The sequence below is a fragment of the Anopheles nili genome, chromosome 3 (genome assembly GCF_943737925.1).
Source record: "Anopheles nili chromosome 3, idAnoNiliSN_F5_01, whole genome shotgun sequence".
NCBI classification, from domain to species: Eukaryota; Metazoa; Arthropoda; class Insecta; order Diptera; family Culicidae; genus Anopheles; species Anopheles nili.
The window spans coordinates 61,617,846-61,636,790 of record NC_071292.1 but is presented as its reverse complement, the minus strand read 5'-3'; the positions used below and the strand labels follow the sequence as shown (position 1 = coordinate 61,636,790).

Genomic DNA, 18,945 nt, shown 5'->3' with positions numbered 1-18,945 from the left:
TAAGTGATCGCGGAAATGGGATCTCCTCCGCTGATGCTGCGATCGCTAATGATACTCGCAATCGTCGTGTCCCCATCGCCGTACATTTCGATGTTCCGCTGTCTGCCAATGTGTGTGTGTGTGTTTGACTGATAAACCGAAACGCTTGCGTGTGGTTTTGAATTTCGCCCAAAATTAATGTGCTGCCCCACGGAATCTGAAACATCAGAACGCGGGTTTCGTTTTAATTCGTCAACATCGGCACGATCGCCCCCGGTTCGGAACGAAACGGTGCTTCTTGGTGAACTGAACCCAGGGTGGCGGTTGCCTTTTGCGTGGCGTTTGGCGCGAATCGCAGCAAAATCAGGTCTTTAAGGAAATAATCCGCAGCAAAACCGTGCACCCCACCGTAACCCGTGTTGGTTGGATGTTGAGGGACGAATGGGGACCAAACGCATCGTTCGGCTCTTCGTTCTAATAGCGTTGTCAAATAAAAACCAGCTTAGTGTCTTAGTTGTGCCCCCTTTTTTCGTGCCGCAACGGCCGGCTAATGTATGCAGATTATTGTTGTATGGGGGGAGTTCGGAATTTCGCTCTCAAAAAAGCGCCCCCAAAAAAGAGGTCCACCTTCTGGTTGTGGACTTGTTTTTTTTTTTTTTTTTGTTCTTCTGTTGCCTTCGGGCAGATTACACGTACGATGCAAGCAAAATCCTCTCATCCCGCGCTGTGGGAGTAGGGCGTTCCAGCAGCCACGATCGCCCGGGCCTGCCAAACCTGTATCATGTTCAACACTCTCGAATTAGTAGAATCAACATTTTCAAAACCCCGTTTTGTGACGAGAAGGGCGAGCTACCATAACAAAGTGAACCGTTTATGAACCGATCGTCGATGTCTCTCTCTCTCGCTCACACGCTCGTGGAGCGAGTCCTATTGATGGTTGTTTGTTGTTTTCCGAGGGAGAAAATAGCTAAGCGGTCACTTAAGCGCGTCCTGCACGGGAACTCTGCGACCGTGAACGGCATCTTCGGAGACGTTTATTATTTATTTTCTATCCATCCACCTTTTTGGGATGCGCGGCACGGATGTCGGGTGGCCCTTTTAGAGGTGGCTCGACCCTTTTTATCCTCTTTCTCTCTCTCTCTCTCTCTCTCGCTCATAAAAGGCCTCCTTCAGGATGGTGTCAAGCCCCGTGAGGTGTGGGATGACAGAACACAAAAAAAGAAAACAAAACGGAACCCAAACGCGGAACGAAACAATTGCAATACGCGCCACCAACACCCTTTGGCCGAAGGACCTCCGAACGGGGGAGGGAAGAAAAAAAGAAAAGGGCAACCGCGGGTGAAGTGCTCCGCTTTTCTCCACCTTCGCAGGGTGGTTTTTTCTTCACCCATCTTGTTGTCGGTTTCGTTGGGCTTGGGTTGTGTAGCCGTGGCCACATTCTTGCCGACCGACTTGACCACCCCGGCAGCGTTCGTGTGGTGTGGCCTTTTCCTGTCCACCACCCGCGTTTCACCCCCTTCCATTCGGCGAGCTTTCCCCACCCTTTCAGGTTCAGGTGCGCGGACGTTCGGGTTCGCTTAAGGTTTTGCGTTCCGCGTGCCAGGGTCGCACATTTCGGGCAATATATCTCCCCGCGCTTGACCGTGGGATGCGCTTGAGCTCGCGCTAAGGCTTGCAAAACGACGTCCGCAGGACCAGAAGAACTCGTGAACCTCGGCCGTGTGTCTGGGCCGTGTGTCCGGAATCCATCGGGAATATTTTTGGGAATCCTGGAATCCCACCGGTTTATGGTCGCGGTCGGGTTTTTTTTTTCGGTGGAGCTTTACATTTTGTGCGCACATTCTCTCCCCTCCCCGCCTCGGCGAGTCCGCTAATTCTCCGCGTCTTTCTTTATCGCCGTTTTATCGCCCGTTTGGGGTTTCGCAATGTTTTCTGTTTCTTTTTTTTTTCCGCCCCCCCCGGTTGTTTTGCCAGTTTTCCTGCCGTGCGCCCCCGGGCGGGCAGTCTGCTCCGAACAACCGGGCGGCAGACCTTGCGAACCGGCTCCGGTTGGTCGGGCTTTCGAAGACTGCCTGGTTCCGCACCGAAACGATGTGTTACAACATTGCACGGATTCCGTGGGGCGTGCGTGTGCGTTCGGGTGACTTATGATTATTTGATTGCAGCGAAGTTTCGCGCGAATACGCGCATGCGGGGGTTGTCTGCTCTGCCCCAGCGTGCCAGCATCGTGTAATTTCGGCGCACAACAACGTGCCGGACCTAATAAAAGCACGGGGGGAGTGGAGTACTAATCGATGTGTGATATGCGACCCGTAATGTGCACGAAAGGTGCGGGTTCGCACATTGCTTAATCGGCGCAACGATGAGCGGGCAGTAATTTTGCCGAGCGGCCTAATGATGGGTTTTATTGACGCTCACCTTGAACTTTGGTGCCTTTTGTCGGTACAGCGTTTTTTTTTTCTTTCACTCCTCACTCGCTCCCGACCAAAAATCAATTATATCGTGATTGAGTTGCTGCTGGACAAATGCCGTAAAGGTCACCCTTGCTCCGTTGCTGGGTGTGAATAATTCGAATGGGGTGCGAAAATTGTTCATCCAAACTCGCGCACGGTTATCCATGCACGATCTCGGTGTGTTGGTCGATCTTTCCGTGAAGACGAACGAAGGCACCTCGACAGGGGGCAAGAGAAGCCGCCTCAAAACGGATCGTTTTGCGTTCTTTTGACCAGTTTGACCATTTTGACATTGTGCAACTTTTTGTGCGTTGTCATTCGTTGTCTCGGGTTGATCTTTCGCGCGACGATAGTTTATCGGTTATTTTTTGCCACCTTTATTGCGGGGGGGATTTTGGGGCACGTTAAGCTATTGTGTTTTTATGTATTCCTTCGTTTTTTTTCTATGCGTTGGTAATAAAAACCTGTTATTATCGGTGATCTTTAAATTGCATCAATCACGAGCCACCGGGGGGGCGGGAGTATAGATGGTTTTTTTTTGGCGATTTCTTTGCAAACGTAACAAAAGTACGACTCCGACGGTGTGAAATGCAAATGCAATCCGGTTCCTGTGCTTCAGCAACTTTTCGACGGGTTCGAGTTGTCCTAACCCATTGCGCTGGCATTTAAATCTCCACCGAAATAATTACCCGATACGATAAGCAAACTCTCGCTCCGCCGACGAACGCGCCGGATGAATAAAAATAATTTTATGTGCATCGTTTGGATCTGATACGAGATGCGGCAGACCCGGTTGCACTCACATGCGCGTACGCACACACGCGCACGTATGCCCGGGCGCGGCTCCTTTCAACTGGCCAACGCATTTTGGGCGTTTATTTATTTTTTTTTTTTGCAAATCAAACCCGCTCGTTTGTTGCGGCTTTCCTTTTACCCTTGCACACACACACAACACACACACGCGCGCGCGCGCGCGGGCTCGCAAATGGTCACGATGATAAATGATCATATTTCGTGAGAATTTCCAGAAAATCCACACACTTGCTCTTTCTTTCTATCTCTCGCGTGCGCGCGGCCCCTCGTACGATCGCAAACACACATGTAGCCGCACGTACGCATACCACCGCAGCTGGAATGGAATTTAATCCAACCGTGCTCCCATGCATGCAGTTGATCCTCCTCGTCAGTCGTTTTCCCTTTTGCAGGCGCGGCGGCACCATGGCACCATTCTTGGTGTGCCTGTGTGTGCGCTCCGTTGCTCTTCTTCTTGCGCTCTGGGTAAATTGGGCAGCAGCGATCATCGGATGCGGCTGCTCGCGATCGACGGCACGATCGACGGGGATCGGGGCTGGAAAATGAGGGAACGCACGATAAACGACACCGGGAGATGGAGAAACGGTGGAAAATTGGAAGACGAAGTGTGAGAAACGTTAGCCATGAATCACTTCTTCTGATTTTTTTGTTGGATTTCAGCGACAACGAGCCCCGTGATCGGGCGGGGCCGATCGAGGCCGAGAAAACGGAAAGCCTGCCAAAGTTACGGCGAGAAATAACTGGAGGAAAAAAAACACCAACACACACAGACACACATACAGAATCCTCTCGCCCCGTGAGCTTTATCGCACGAGCGAGGGTCCGTTGCCGCCGTTGGCTTTTGTCGTTTCGCTTACCGAGGGGAGCCCAAAAGAGTCTACAGTCCTCATTCGCCATGCGCCGCCTTTGGCCTTTGGCTAAAGGTGTTCTGGTTATGGTGCACACTAATCATTTCTTTAACATTTTTCCGTTTATTTCTTGCATTCCAAAGCGGGCGGCATTTCCCATTCGCCATCGGCGACCGAGCGCATCCTTCGCTCGTCTCACCGGGAGTTGAGTGTTCCTTTTTTTTTTTTCGTTTTGCTCTTTCATTTTGTTTTTGTTTTTGCCGTTCTTCCACCGTTTTGCCGAGATGTGCCCGTTTTATTGATGCTTTCGGTTCCCTTCATTGGCACCCTGGGCAAAAATTCGCATTCAAAACCCACCCGAAGCCAACGGCTGCATGCTGCATTCCTTTCCAGTGGCGGCTTCATTGAGCGATTCGTTCTTCCCGCGTCTGGTAAGCCGTTTTCAAGCGGTATTGTATTGAGAAATCAAACGAATGCACTTCACTACCGCACTCAATGTACGGTCCCTTTTTGCTCGCCTAATGCACTAACGGGTGTTCAGCCCAATCAACCACCCAAACCGATGGGCGGTCACATTCCGATCATTCTGCCCATCTGTCCGTCCGACATCCGGTGTCCGTTGCGTCGCCGTGTCATTCTCTAACAAAATGCCCCCATCCGATCGTTATCCTCCGAACCAGCGAGAGAGCGAGGTGGCATTACGGAAATGGTACCTTTTACGGCGCTAAATGTGTGTCCTCCTGACCGGGCCGCGGGAATTACGATGGGTGCGCTTCGGTTGGCTCGGAATAGATGGAGGGAAAATTTAAAAATAATGAGACAGCATCTTTAAACCGACCCAATCCCACCGAGCTCGGGACTCGCTCACGAGTAGCGGTTCGCTGCTGCTGCTGCTGCTGCTGCTCCTGCTTAAGGTGCTGCCGTCGTTCTCAACACAAACACAAACCAACCGTGCCAATATGACGCGGGACTCCTGGGCGAAGGAAACAATGAAAAAAGAAAAAAAAGAACGGGCCCGATAATCATAGGGTTCGCTTGAAGGTTTAACAATCGGTGGTGGTTCTCGTTGCGGCGGTCATCGGATGAGGATCTTCGCTCCCTTTTTTTCCTTCTTTTATTTCCCCTACGATCGTACCGCCTGACCGTACCGGGGTTGCATGCGGCGAAAGACGATCGGCGCACGCTGGACAAAGATGATCACCATTTCCGTGTGCCAGTGGACGATCACTGAAAGAGGAAGATAGTTCGACTCATCATCGTCTCGGGTGCTTGGCTGCTTTACGTACACACACACACGAGGAGGAAAAAAGTGCATTATCATTCATAATGTGCCGAATGGCTGGGAATTTCGTTGCCAGCTGAGCGAGAGGTGGAAACGCTATGAGAAGTGAGATTCCACGACGGGCGGAACGAACCCCACCGGGTGAGAATTTCGAGTGGTGGAATGTTTCATCATTGTCCGGTTGTTGTTCTCGGGGAAATTATTTTCTCCCTCCCCAGGGTAGGGCCGGCAAGCAGATTAGAATTCTTAATTCGTTTTAATGAATCCCCAAAACGGGATCGGTGAACCACGTATGAGTCGTTTATGAGGTTAACCATAGGAATGCGATTTCTCGTAAGAGCGTGTACCTTAAGGGTTTTGCTTGAATTGCCTAAGGTTTTGCTTCGTTTTGTGAAGACATTTTTCCAAGCCGAATAAACACACACGTGCACACACACACACTCGACCTAGTCATTGTTTGCCACCAAACGGGCTGGATGAATCTTCTCGGCTGCTTTGTCCTAACCGCGCGGATGCCTTTTATTGATCGAACCTGGAGTTCACCACCGGGTTCTCTTCCGCCCAGCGAGAAGGAAATGATTAATGAGTATTCAAAGCAAAACGCACCGGCCAGCGACGGCTGTGATCGAACCGAAAGCCAAACTAATAGAACCGAAGCCATGCGCTGCCCAACCCTGGTGAACCCGCGGTGATCCGTTCACACGAGATCACCTAACTTGTCCTGCGCAAGTGGAAGGAATGTTTCTACAATAGAGACTTGAGCCGAAAAGCCAGCGGCCAGGTCTCGAGGGAGCAAAAAAAAAAACGACAGCGTCCCCGACAGCGCAAGAGCGCAGGAGCAAGAACACCGGGGACTGGCTTCAAGGAGATCAAAGATAAAAGGACGAAGACGAATGGTTCGATCGCTGGCATGCGGCCCCTGGCCGTCGGCGATGCGTCATTTTATGTTTCGCTTCGGTTTTCGGGCCCTGGCCGCGGTGAGACGATTGGAATCCATCGGCGGCACGTTCGCTCTCTCTCTCTCTCTCGCTCTCTCTCTGTGCGTGTCGGTAAAAAGATGACTGATCGTATTATTTGACCGATTGATACGCGATCAGTCCATTGGGGTGAACGAGCACGGGAATGGTGTGGTTTCGGCAGGACATCCAAACCACCGCCAATCGCACCGAATGCCACAGATCAGTCCGCATCTCGGAGATGGGCGCGCACATTGGCTAACGAGAGTGTGCTCCCTTTTGCTGATGAAAAGCCAAGAAGAAAAGGGTTTTAAAAAAATCCCTAACCACCGATGGTTGCGCGCCGATCCAAGCCCGTTCGCCATTAATAAGAAGTGACACTTTTCAACTTTACCGACGCCCAACAAGCTCACGAGCATAGGCGGATGGCAAATGGGGGTCCTCCGCAACGAAAGCACAGCAAAACAAAGAAAACAAAAGGCTGCCCAAAAATCCATCCTCACTTGTCCGCTGAAAGCGTTTCGGTGTTCGGTTTCGGTGCCCGCCTGTCCGTTTGCGAACTATACCGAATCCGGCGAGCGGACCGCGCAACCAGAATCAGATTAAAAACCCGCACCTAATACGCCCGGACCTGCGGCGCAGATCGAGCGGTGCTGATTTTGGGGCACATTCTGAGTGGAATTTTTTTTATCTTTATCTTCACCGGTTCGGTAGCTCCGATGGGCGCAAGAGGCGAAATAAAAAAAAAAAGGATGTCCAATCCCCGATGCCCGATGGCGAACGAAAACTCCGACCGTCGACTCGAGGCTGATGAAAGCGGTCGTACAAGATTTTTCACTTTCGACAAACGACACATTCCATAAGCGCGCGCTTCTTCCCCACGTCGTGTGTGTGTGTTTGGGGGCAACACACACAAACAGCAAATTCAATCGATCGCGCATCCGTCTGAACGTGGGGAGCTTTGAGAGAGACCCCATTGGGGTGCGATAAGATCAAATTTCGAGCAACCGCGAGCCATCGCGAAAGGTGACTCGAGCGGACTGGCTCGATTGCGGAGTCAGCCGATTAGTCTCGCAACGGACTGGTGGAGCCTTGTTTTTTGTTTGTTTGATGCGCGATCGAGGGTATCCAGCATTCGCGTTGAGTCAGCGTATGGTGTTGGAATCGTGTGGCGGTACCTCATAAAAGCAAACGGTCCACGGACCCGATCCAAGGGGGCCATCAACCGTTCGGTGCGGTGCTGAAAAACAATTCTAATGAAGCCATAAATTATCGAACGCGTTTCACGCGATCGTGGCCACGTGTGGTGGCGGGTGTACGGTCAATCGTAAAAACTGGAATAATGTCACTGTACATAACCGACCCGCTAATGATCCTTTATGGTTCGGTGTCGTCGGGTGATTCGTTGGACCGTGGTGGAGCCGATTCGATTATGCAAAATCCCACCGAAAAGATTCCGATTCACTCGCTAGTGGAATTTGTTCGAAAAAAATCCATCGAAGGCCAAAATCGAAACGAAAAAACCGAAAACCATAAAACGCCTTACATCGGCAAACCGGGAAGCCGTTTCGTTCGCCGTTTTGTTCTCGGAGTGTCATCGGTTCGCGTGATCAAGAATGATAGAAGCGAAAGTCAATCAGTAGCTCGTGCAAAAATCCGCTTATCGTGGGCCGTGAAGCCAACCTCGTGGCAGGAACACTCTCGTCTGTCCGTGTTTCCGTAGCGCTCGCGCTCGCGAACCAACGTTAGCTCCGAAACGGACATCAATCATTTCGCTCACCTTTCCACCTTCATCCGGTGGATTCGTGCGATATTTCCCAACCGAAGACGCGCGCCAGCGAAATGTGATTGATTTTTATTGTTTTCGAAAAGTCAAGTCGTTCGGATTGAGCGACAACGGTTTGGGGATCGAGCGTGAGCGAGCAAGAGAGAAAAAGAACGAGCTGGTCCTTGGAAGGTGCCACATTGTCTGCCATCGTTCGGTGCATCGGAAAATTGCATTTCACCAAGCGGGGATGGCAAACGACACGGATAAGCCACCCTCTACCGCCTGTGGACATTCGCGAACCGTTCACGAAAGCAGCGGTCGCTAGAAATTGGCGAAAAGTTTTGCTAGGTGAGGTCACGGATAAAAGAACGTACGCTTCTCAACCCAGCACCCCACGGGCGCATTGAGCGGAAAATTTATGGAACAATTTGTTGCCATCCCGAGGCAACCGGGAGGGGGGATTTCAAAGCGCTTGCGATCGAGGAAAGAACTTTGAGAAATTACACCCTCACAAAGCGACGGGAGAGCAGGAATTGAATCAATTTTATTGCTACCCCATGATGGATTTATTTCACCCACCGTCATGACAGCTGAAAAGGTGAAGAAGCACTGCATAAGAATTAGAATAGAAAGTGTAATATCCGTGCTTAAAAAAATCCCAATTTCAAACTGTTTCCCACCGATCCCGATTGAGTTGAAACAATAGTTTGACACGCGCTGGAATATCCCTTCCCGGAGAGGTGATAATTTATGTTAATTGATGATGACCACCTACACCGAGTGGTGGTGGATAAAAAAAAACCGGCGCGTCTAGTAACCGGACGCTAATGGGAGGGAAATTGGCGTTAAAATCGGGCCTGTTTGTCGGTGTGAAAAGGGATCACCGATCGGAAAGGGAATCATGGGAACGGAAACACGATGAGGCCGGTGGTGATTTCGCGCGTTTTGTTTCAGCCAAGCGTTCGGTTTTCATATGCTTTTGGAAAATGGGAACGTCCGAAAACCACTTTATGTCAAATGTATCATATTAAAGCATGGCCTGCTACGATGGTCCGTCACCCTGCGCCTGCATATAACCAACACAAGAGCCTGAAAGTGGAATAAAAAAAGGCACCAAAACCCACGCAGACGAAAAAAACCCGCGCACGAAGAAGAAAAAACAACGTGCCGCTAAATGATAGGGGTCGCATTATCTCTGATTGATTGAAACATCACCATCGATTGGGCGTAATCGTGAGCATGGCGATTAAATTGATTTCGAGTGCGGCACGAAAACATCCGCTCGATGCACCGAAAGCAAGCTCAGACCGTTGCTTGCAGCGTGTGCTCGCGCGAGCAAAGCGAAATAAAACAGCAATTGCAGCAATAATTTATATCATTCTGGTCCCGGTTTTTGGCGCCGCACGGTGCTTTTTTTGCTGCTTGCAACCAAACGAAACGGTGGTTCATGCCGATGGTATAAATCACAACCGTGGCTGCCAGCGGAACGTACTTAATCCATCACCTTCGCGTAATCATCATCCTCGCGTCACGGATCGCGCAATCATCGTGGAATCGCGCATTCCGAAACGTGGAACCGTCGCGGCTGGAAAACGGGCATTCCTGGTGCTCCCCGTGTGGCACCAACATTTCACCAATGTTTACGCGTGCCACCACCGCGCGTTCGGCTGTGAGCATAAATCTGATTTATGTTCACGCCATGCCCAAAACGAGCTCACCGTGCGTTGCGTGGTGGATTGTACGCGCAGCATAAAATCTCTCTTTCTCTCTCTCGTTCTCTCTTTCGTCCCCGTTGAGGGTCGGATTTTTCCGCGCTTGCAATGCTGGAGAACCGATGGAGTGGAATTATTTCAATTTTTAAAACACGAACCACGCGCCACCTTGGGGATGTAGGATTGGTTTCCCCGCGGGCTCGGGTTGATTCATATTTTTTGAGGGCATTTTCATTCAACAATTGCGGCAACAAACGCCCTGTCTCGCGCCAAACAACGATGCAGTGATTGAGTGCTTCCTTAAGCCTTCATCAACGATTCGCTGCACGCCCAACCCGGGGTGGGAAATGCACGCGAGGGGAACCGGAACCGTGCAATAAGCAAACGGTGGAAGGGCACAACAACAACGGTGGAAAGAAAAATGCAACGGCCACGGGTTCGAGAAGATTATACTCTGGCGCGATCCTCAGCGCAGCCGTGCGCGTTTTTTTTTTTAATTCCAAGCACGTGCTCACGCGAATGCGCGGATCCACGCGCGAGCGCACACACACACGCCTGTCGCGAACGACAACCGAACCAACGACGACGGAAGTTGCGCTCTCTCTCTCTCTCTCGGCGGTGGGGACGTTAAATAAGACTGCGAAAGACTGCGCCCGAAAATGCGTCATCCAAGCGATTAGCCCATTAGAGTGCGCTCGTAGAATGGAACCGATTCAGGTGGGTCAAAAATCACCAAAACGGACCGGGCACCACCGGAAGTGGCATCTTCTGGCATCGAGACACGGGCGGAAGAAGGGCCAAATCTCATCTGCATGTCCGCGGCATTAATCTTCATTTCGAGTCCACTCGAATAATTCACGACCGACCGGGTTTCTGGTGGCAGCGCCAAAAGGCCGCGCGACCGGACGGCGCGTGATTTGCATGCATGCCGCTTATGCAGCCGTGCCGCGTGGTTCGTGCTCATATTCGCGACCATGCGCCCGCTGAAAGCACGGAAATGGAGTGCAGTGGCCTTCGGTTTTCGCAAAAGTAGCGAATGCAGCGCGAGCACGATGGTGGTGGTGGTGATCCCGGCGAGCCAGAGGTTTTGCATCCTAATTGCGGATTGCGGGCAAAATAGGGATGCTAAGAGCGTCGAATTTCTAAATTTAATTCCACGCGTCGATAAATATTCATTCGCCATTCATTCGCCCCCGCGTTTTGGGGCACTGCAGCACAGGGGGTTTTTGGGTGTGTGGGGTTGGTGCGTTTTGATCAACAAATATTTGGCGCCAGTTGCAACCAATTCGGCTGCTCATTCTGTGTGGCACACGGAAGCGCCCATTTGCATCGAATAGCCGAATCGCTGCATAATAATATTAAGCATTTGTTTTTTTCTTCTTCTTCTTTTACTGTGTAAATTTAATTCACAAAACCATAAACCTTAAGCCCATTATCTAATGCTTCTTCTTCATCTTCTTCTCGTTCAAGGTGGAACAAGCTTGCGGAATCCCATCGATGATGCCGTCGGAGTATCTGGCCGACGGAGCGTACGATGACGCACCACAAACGCCAACTGCGGGCAGCAAGTGGTCGTTCGCGCCCAACAACGATATGCTCCAGTTCGAGATGACCATCGACAAGAACAAGGATCTCTTCATTCAGCTATCGACGACGTAAGTGATCCCAACCCGAGAGGACGTATTGCACAACGCACTCCCGCGCAGGGCGTCATAATTGGATGTGTGTGTGGGGGCGCGTATCAGACTGCAAGGATCGCATGGCGGTGATATTAATTAACATTCCTGCGCTCGTTCCTGCGAAGACAATTGCGCGCCTTCCGCCGGGTGGCAGCGCCTTGTGTGGGTGTTGTTCCATCCCTTGACGAGCCGAGAACTGATTGCGATCTGTCCGGGGTTTTTATTCCCTCATGCTGGTTGTGACGATGCGCGATAATTGGGTATTAATGGCGATGACAGCTCAGAGAAGGGTGTGCTGTTTTTTCTTTTTGTTGTATTATTGCCTCATCACTCACCATTCCATCTGGCGCCCGAGCCGTGTGTGCGGTGTGGGGCTCACACATAAGCCACGTAATCGCACGCGAGTGAACCGTTTCCTAACGTTCTAAAACCGTGCACGTGAACGTAGCGGCCCTTATATTGTGCCACGACGGTTGGTAAGACCTACCGAAGCCACGTAACAGCTAGTATTCATGTGCTAAACAACCCCACTCACGGGGCGGATATTTACACTACTCAACCTCCCTGAACAAAAAAAAAGAAAAAAAAACCACCCCTTCGCGTGCGCTACAAAGGAATCTTTTCAACGGCAACGCGAACGCACCTCGACTCGAAAGGAAGGAACGAACCACGAAACGCGTGTTTTTATTAATTCGCAACGTGAATCCTCACCCATGCTGGAGCGCGCTTCAACGACCGTGACCTTCTTCGAAACCATGTGCGGGCCAACCCCAAAGTGACGGCATCCCGCATCGGTTAGAAAACAATCGGTTCGATTAATTGCGCGGTGTGAGTGTGTGTGTTGCAATCGTTGCTGCAAGCAAACAACGACGGTAAGCGTTTCGGGAAACACACCACCGTTTGCTTTGCTGCGCCAACAGGAATGCAACAATCGTGTACCATTGTTTGGAAATGCTGCTGCTGCTGCCGCGCGTGGTAAACGAACTGACGCGTGGGTGTCAACGCTAACGATGCGTCGTGCGGTGGAGATTGACGCGCGTGATCACGAGATCATGGCGTGGGTTTGGTTGGTTGCGAGTGTGTTCCCGCGGAAACATGCTCCCTTTCTTTAGGGCTCAAAAGCTAATAGGGTTTGATCGTGCGGCTATCGATACGCGGTTTCGGTTGGTTGCGATCTAATTTGTGCATTTTCGTCTCCACCGGCAGGCTCTGCGAAGATGAGGACTATCACCCGACGGACGAGGACTGCTGGACGGGCAGTAGCCTGAGTGACTACACGCAGCAGGTGGTGACGACGATCGGTGATCGGTACAATCCGGAGGTGATGTACAACGCCACGGCCACGGTGTCACCGCACATGCAGACGCTTGTCGATCGACTGATCAACCTTAAGACGGCTGTCAACAAAGCGGTAAGTGTCTGGGGCCAAACATCTTCTCCTCCTTTGCTGGAGACATTCGCTAATGGAAAATGTTGTTGTTTTTTTTTGCCCCGCGATCGATCACTAGTACGCGTTCAACACCTTCCGAGGGGACGTGGATAACATGCAATCGGACATGGCGGAAGGATCGGGCGATTCGTACGCCTCCGATGACGACGAGGACAGCGATCTTGCTTCCGGTTCCGGTGAAGGCAACTTCGATCGTACGTATTACCTTCACAACTTTCGTTTGTTTGTTTCCCAGGCAGGTGCCCTAAACCTCGTCGATTAACTGACCTGGTTTTTTCTGTCCCTTTTTTTTCTGCACACCTTCCACGGCACAGGAATCGGTGGACGATCGGGTCTGGATCTAAACACGAGGGTGATCCCCCCGATGAGGGACATGGTCCCATCGAAAGGAATCTCGGCCAGCTCCAGCTGGAGCTTGCTCACGCTGTCCACGATCGTGCTGTCCCTGCCGCCGTTGCTGCTGCACGCTCTAAGCGATCGGGCCAGTAGGCACTGAGCCGGTCCAAGCAGGACAACGCGTCGCGGTTTATCAAACCGGATCAGGTTAGCTACCGGACACGGAACGCCGCAAGAGACGCGGCTCTCCGGCGTGGTTCGATCGTGCGGAATGTTAGAAAACAACCGACCCTACTAGTAGCGACAGCAAGAGCATCCTCATCGAGCACACGAATGCACACGAACACACGACCCACGCACACAGAATAACACACACCCTCACACATGTTCTTCCTCATAAAACTAAACGCGCTCAAAGGTTCCAGGATTCGTCAATCAGTCAGTACGAACGCTCGCACACACACTCACGTTCCCTTGCTAGAGGTGGGTGTTATCGAAAAATGCATAGTATTCCTTTTTCCGGGGGTGGCAACAGCTCGTCCTTTTTGGGGGACGAGGGTTTTTTTCCCCAAGCGTATCCTTATTGCAGCTGCTTAAAGTTTATATCGCCCGAGCCGCTAACGAAACCGTTCAGAACGGTACCGAATCGAATCGATGCAGCATTCTTTAGTTTGCAGTCATCCAGGCCAGCCCACGATAAGGACTGGCCTGTTGAGTTTAGCCACCCACTCCCGGGAAGGAACCCACTCCAGCCAAGCCATAGGGATGTTGTTCTAGCGTTTACTTTAAAGTGAAAGAGATGAGGAAACAAAAAACGGCCGGACCTCCAGGGTCCTGCGGCAGTCAATTGTTCGTTAGTGTACGTGTGCTGCACGTCGGTGTGCTCAAATCTCAGAATGAAAGATCCCTTCGAAACGATCTCTCGTGCGTAAGATTTCATGGAGCCACCGCCAGCGGTAGAAAACGGCGGTAGTTTGTTCTAGTGATGTATTCCGTGATTCTTCCACTGTCATTTATTTATCCGTTTGTTTTTTTTTGTTTTCTCTCTCTCTCTCGTCCGAAGGAGAAAACACGCGGTATCCCGCACACGTGCCCGGTGGAAGCATGCAACCCGGGTTTATCTCTTCCCGTTGTCGCCGTGTAGTACTGGAGTCGCGTACTTTGCTTAGTCGTTGGTAGAAACAAAACAAAACAAAACAAAAAAGATATCGTAGCTAGACCATTAAAAAAAAAGGGCAAGAAAGAAAGGCAGGAATGAAAATAACTCAAAAAAAAAAGTGAACAAAACTCATCTAAAAAACTCTTCGAAAACCTTGAACCTTGAAGCACCTAATTTGCTACTAACCCAACTAAAGAAAGCTGCTGCTGCTGCTGCATGTGTGTTAGCAGTTAGGGCGAAAGAATCGATAAACGGATAAACGTTTTATGTACATATTTAACTTAAACGAATACCTAGGCGCGTTGGCATGATGGATGGTGGAGGTTTAATGCACCAGTCCGAGTACTATTCTCATTTATTTTATTCTTTTTTTTTGCGAGAGAACGAACCGATGATCAAGTCAAAAACCTAATTTAGAAGCACATAACCATTTGGAACGCGAATACAGTGTGCGTTCGACTCACCGATAAGGTAGCGAGCCGTTCTAGAAAACGAATATGGTGCGTAATTTCACCATCGTTGCGTAGCCGTTAAACAGACGAAAGCCTATCCTTCACGTCCCAGCAAGTAAAAACCCGTTCGATATGTGTTGCACAATTCGCGGGGTACCATTCTCAACCGGCGGGGCACGTACGATACGCCGTTCGTTACATACGATTCTCATTTGTTTGCAGCGAGCCAAAGCGGCGATTTCAGAATCGGAGGAGGGTTTGTCGCATAGGTATAAGATCGGGCTACGGTTGAAATTCTATCCAATGGCTGCTGCTGGTTTCCGCGTTTTCTCATTTCGCGTACAAATGCTCCGAATGGTTGGTCAGGCGTGCATCATCGTGTGCAATCGCGAAGGGAAGGGACTTTTTTTTTGCTTGTCTCTCTCTCTCTCTCTTTGCAAACAAGATCGATTTCAATTAGATCATTCGCCGCCCCGGAGGATGTAGGTCAGCGTTGGTCCCGGTGGCATTATGCATTATTGGCCAGCGGTTGCCCTCGACGGAAGCGAGTGAGGGGTTGTAAATTTACGTATGTGTGTGTGTGTGTGTGCTAAAGGGGACGGAACGAAACGGCAGTTGAACGGCGATCAAATCTCCGTGGAAAGCGTACGAGATGCAGGAACAGAGAGAAGAAGAACAGTGTGTCGCTGGAATGCTAACCCAATTGTTTGAACTATCTGTGATTGTGCTAAGAAAAAACGAGAGGGCGAAGATGGAAGAGAGAGAGAGAGCGAGTGAGAGAGAATTGGTGAAAAGCTGTCGATACGCGTATAAAGGCATAATACCGGAAGCGAGCCCGGTTGTGGCGAAACCTGGAAGGGATGCTGCTGAAATGTAGAATATAAGCGCAGAGAAGAAGTGCAAGAGAAAAAATTAAGAGCAAGTAATTTATTGTTAGTAGAAACACACATTCGTTGTTGACGATCAGGTCTACCAAGGAAAACGCGTCCACGAACCCATAATACGGACAGACAGGCAGGAAAGGACACGTTTTCCAGCGCCACCAGCAGCACGAGATTGAGGGGGATTAAAGGGGGTTGGGCGTGGGAAGAACACGTGTATGCGTTCACGTTATGGTGCCATGAACCTCCCGCTTATTTGTTTTGTTTCGTACGATTACTAACAACATGCACACACACAGGGATACGGGAGAAACACTGAGTAGAAAGCACGGGCGAAAATTGGCACACATCGAAGGAAATGTGGAAAACAAAGCGAAAGAAAAAAAGAAACGTTTAAACAGAAGAAAAAAAATCATCCCCTCTTTAACCGAAAACAAAGCAAATGAGTTAAACCAATGGTCGAAAAAAAAACGAAGCAAATCAACAAAAATGAAAGGAATACGGATGGAAAAAAAGAGAGAATGCTAATTCCACTTCCAGTGATATATCTTAGATTTAGGTTGCAATTATTATGTTTTTTTTTTTAATTTTTTTGCTGTATTATTCTTTAAACAAAAAAAAAATGGCAAATGAGCCGTGTTTTTCGTCCGCTCCTCCAATACCTTTTTGGGCACGTTTCGGTAGCGCAGTCTTCAAAATTCGAGTCATAACTGTATAGGATAAACGGGGGTAAGAGAGTGAAAGAGAAATCAAAGCTAAATCAAAGTCAACCTACCGAAAATTTCCCTCAAAATCGCACGGAGTGAGTGTTTCCCATCCTACCCCGCTCGTGTCTCACCAAAACCCCACCCCCATCCGTCCCGGAAACGATGTTTTAGATTGAAGCGAAAAAAAAAAGAAGGAACAAAAGCTCCCCTAGGTCGTAAACATTATGCTAAGTGAGTGGTGTGTTGAGAACGAGAGAGAGAAAGATAGAGAGAGAGAGCAATCCTTTATCACTCTATCAACGGGGGTGGACTGGAATCGTGCATGTGTCACCGATACCACGAGCCACGAGATAGCTCAATCCCACTTTTGCTTTGAAGAAATGCGCGATGGAGGCGCATGGTCGGTTTCCTTCGTATCAATCGTTATTCCGAACCGGGGGCGGATGGGTGCGTGACAAGCAAAACAAAAAGGGCACAGGAAAGAAGAAGAACAACAACACAAGAAAAAAAAACGCAACTACCAAACGCAATCGTCTCTCAAGCTTCGTTCCCTCTCCCCTACCCAATCCCTTCCTCGATAGTCCCTCCCCCATCGTCGGGTGTTGTCCGTTGGATGGGAGTTGTTTTCAAAATTATTACCATTAAGCGTATAGAGAGGAAGGAAGAGTAGCACCCACCAGCTGGTGCACAGTTCTCGGGAACTCGGGAACGGATAGGTCCCCTCGGGGGTGGCGAAATCAATCACCGAATCAATCCCTTACGGCCCCCGTTACGAGGATCCCGGCCGGGCGGCAGTTTATTTTGTATTTATCTAATAAATACAGTTCAAACAGGAAGAATAAATTAATTTAACTAAACCATGGATAAACAAGGTAGATATTAGGATGGTAATATATATATATATATAAAAAAGTATATATAAAAATATATATATATATATATATATATATATATATATATATATATATATATATATATATATATATATATATATATATATATATATATATATATGCGTATACATATAGTTTTCAAGCACCGAACGTTTTGGTTGGTGGCCATGTGCCAGCGAGAGCGAGCGCACGCGTGGAGGTGAAGAGAAAGAAGAAGAAAAAAACGCAGGATAATGTGTATTATATGTAGGCAAATAGGATACGGGAGTCGTTTACTATTTTTTTCTACTTACTTTTCGTTTTGTCATACACAACAAGCGAGCGAGCAAAAACAAAACCGAACATAAAACAAAAATGCACCAGAACAGGACAGGACCCCGACCACGCAAAGCAAAAAGGGGGGCAGTGGAATGGGGAGAGGGTGGGAAGTGAGGGTGGCACAGCCAAATAAGGGATGCTTGTGGCCAATATCAGCATCCATCGAGCGAAAGCGTCCCATAAACTGATGAGTCCCACTCCACTTGAATTAATTTTGCTTTCGTTTCGAAGGACACACGCGCGTGTTGAGGTGGGGTGAAAATTTGGGAAAAATAAGCTCGCCAAAGGCGCGAATGGCTGCCTCCCGCTGCAGGAAAAACGCCACGCCGATCAGATAAAGCAGGAATGAAAGCACACCGTGCGTGTGTGTGTGTGTGTGTGTTTGGGGAAAAGTACACACGAACAACACGCCAAAATATCGGAATCGAGAGAGAGAGATGGGCTCGGATAAAAAAAATGAAACGGAAAACTGATAACGGCATGTGCTAACAGTTCCGACAGGCAGGCAACACACACACACACACTCACATCTTCTAAACGCGGAAAAGCACGCGGAAGCCGAGCCAAACAGCCCGCGAAAATGGCACCACTGTGTATAAGGAAGGAAGAAATAATAAACATATTATTCTGAACGAATAACAAAACGGAGGTAAGTCTGTTTGTTTGTGCCCCCCCCGGGTTGGGGGATGTCGGTGGCGGGGAGGAAAAGGGGGGGGGGTTGTATTTATTTAGTAACCGAATGAATTTGCATTTCCATTTCAATACCGAGTAAGTAAACCGAGAGCCCGGATAGTGGCGGCTGAGGGTTGATCAATAATTTTCATCAACGATGTAAATTGTTTGCCCCGATCTCAGTAAACATTGGGTCGATTATTTAACAAGCGAAAAGAAAAATTAACACAACAACAAAAAAACCAAAGGCTACTACGACCGCCGGTAAGGTCGGGAAAAAAAGCGAGCCGAGCTTTTCACCTGCATGGCCATGGCCGGTTGTGGGAGTGCTTGGTTTCATGTTCTTTTTGTTTTTTTGTTTGCACCTCCACCCCCACCTCGGTGGGTTGTTATCTCTCGAGCCATGAAAAGTAGTGAAAATGGTGGCTCTCCGTCGGTTCCGAACATGGCGTGTTAGAAAATTAGAACCAGCCGGGACGACCGGTGCCAGTGTATCCTTTTATCGAGATGCTGGTCTCTGTGTTTTTTTTTGCTTTTTGGTTGTATGAGTCCTTTTCCACTCATGCTGCACGGAAAACTACACATTT

At 49.5% G+C, this 18,945-nt stretch overlaps 1 protein-coding gene across 1 annotated transcript in view; it reads left to right on the top strand.

Moving 5' to 3' along the window:
• LOC128727240 (division abnormally delayed protein) overlaps nt 1–14,625 on the top strand; it is a 115,661-nt gene extending 101,036 nt beyond the window's left edge. Inside the window, exons 6-10 of the mRNA XM_053821128.1 lie at nt 11,282–11,466; nt 12,697–12,901; nt 12,999–13,122; nt 13,255–13,483; nt 14,340–14,625. Of these exons, the coding sequence (XP_053677103.1) occupies nt 11,282–11,466; nt 12,697–12,901; nt 12,999–13,122; nt 13,255–13,436 (696 nt within the window). The 3' untranslated portion in view covers nt 13,437–13,483; nt 14,340–14,625. The remainder of the gene's footprint in view (nt 1–11,281; nt 11,467–12,696; nt 12,902–12,998; nt 13,123–13,254; nt 13,484–14,339) is intronic.
• Nucleotides 14,626–18,945: the final 4,320 nt, after the last annotated feature.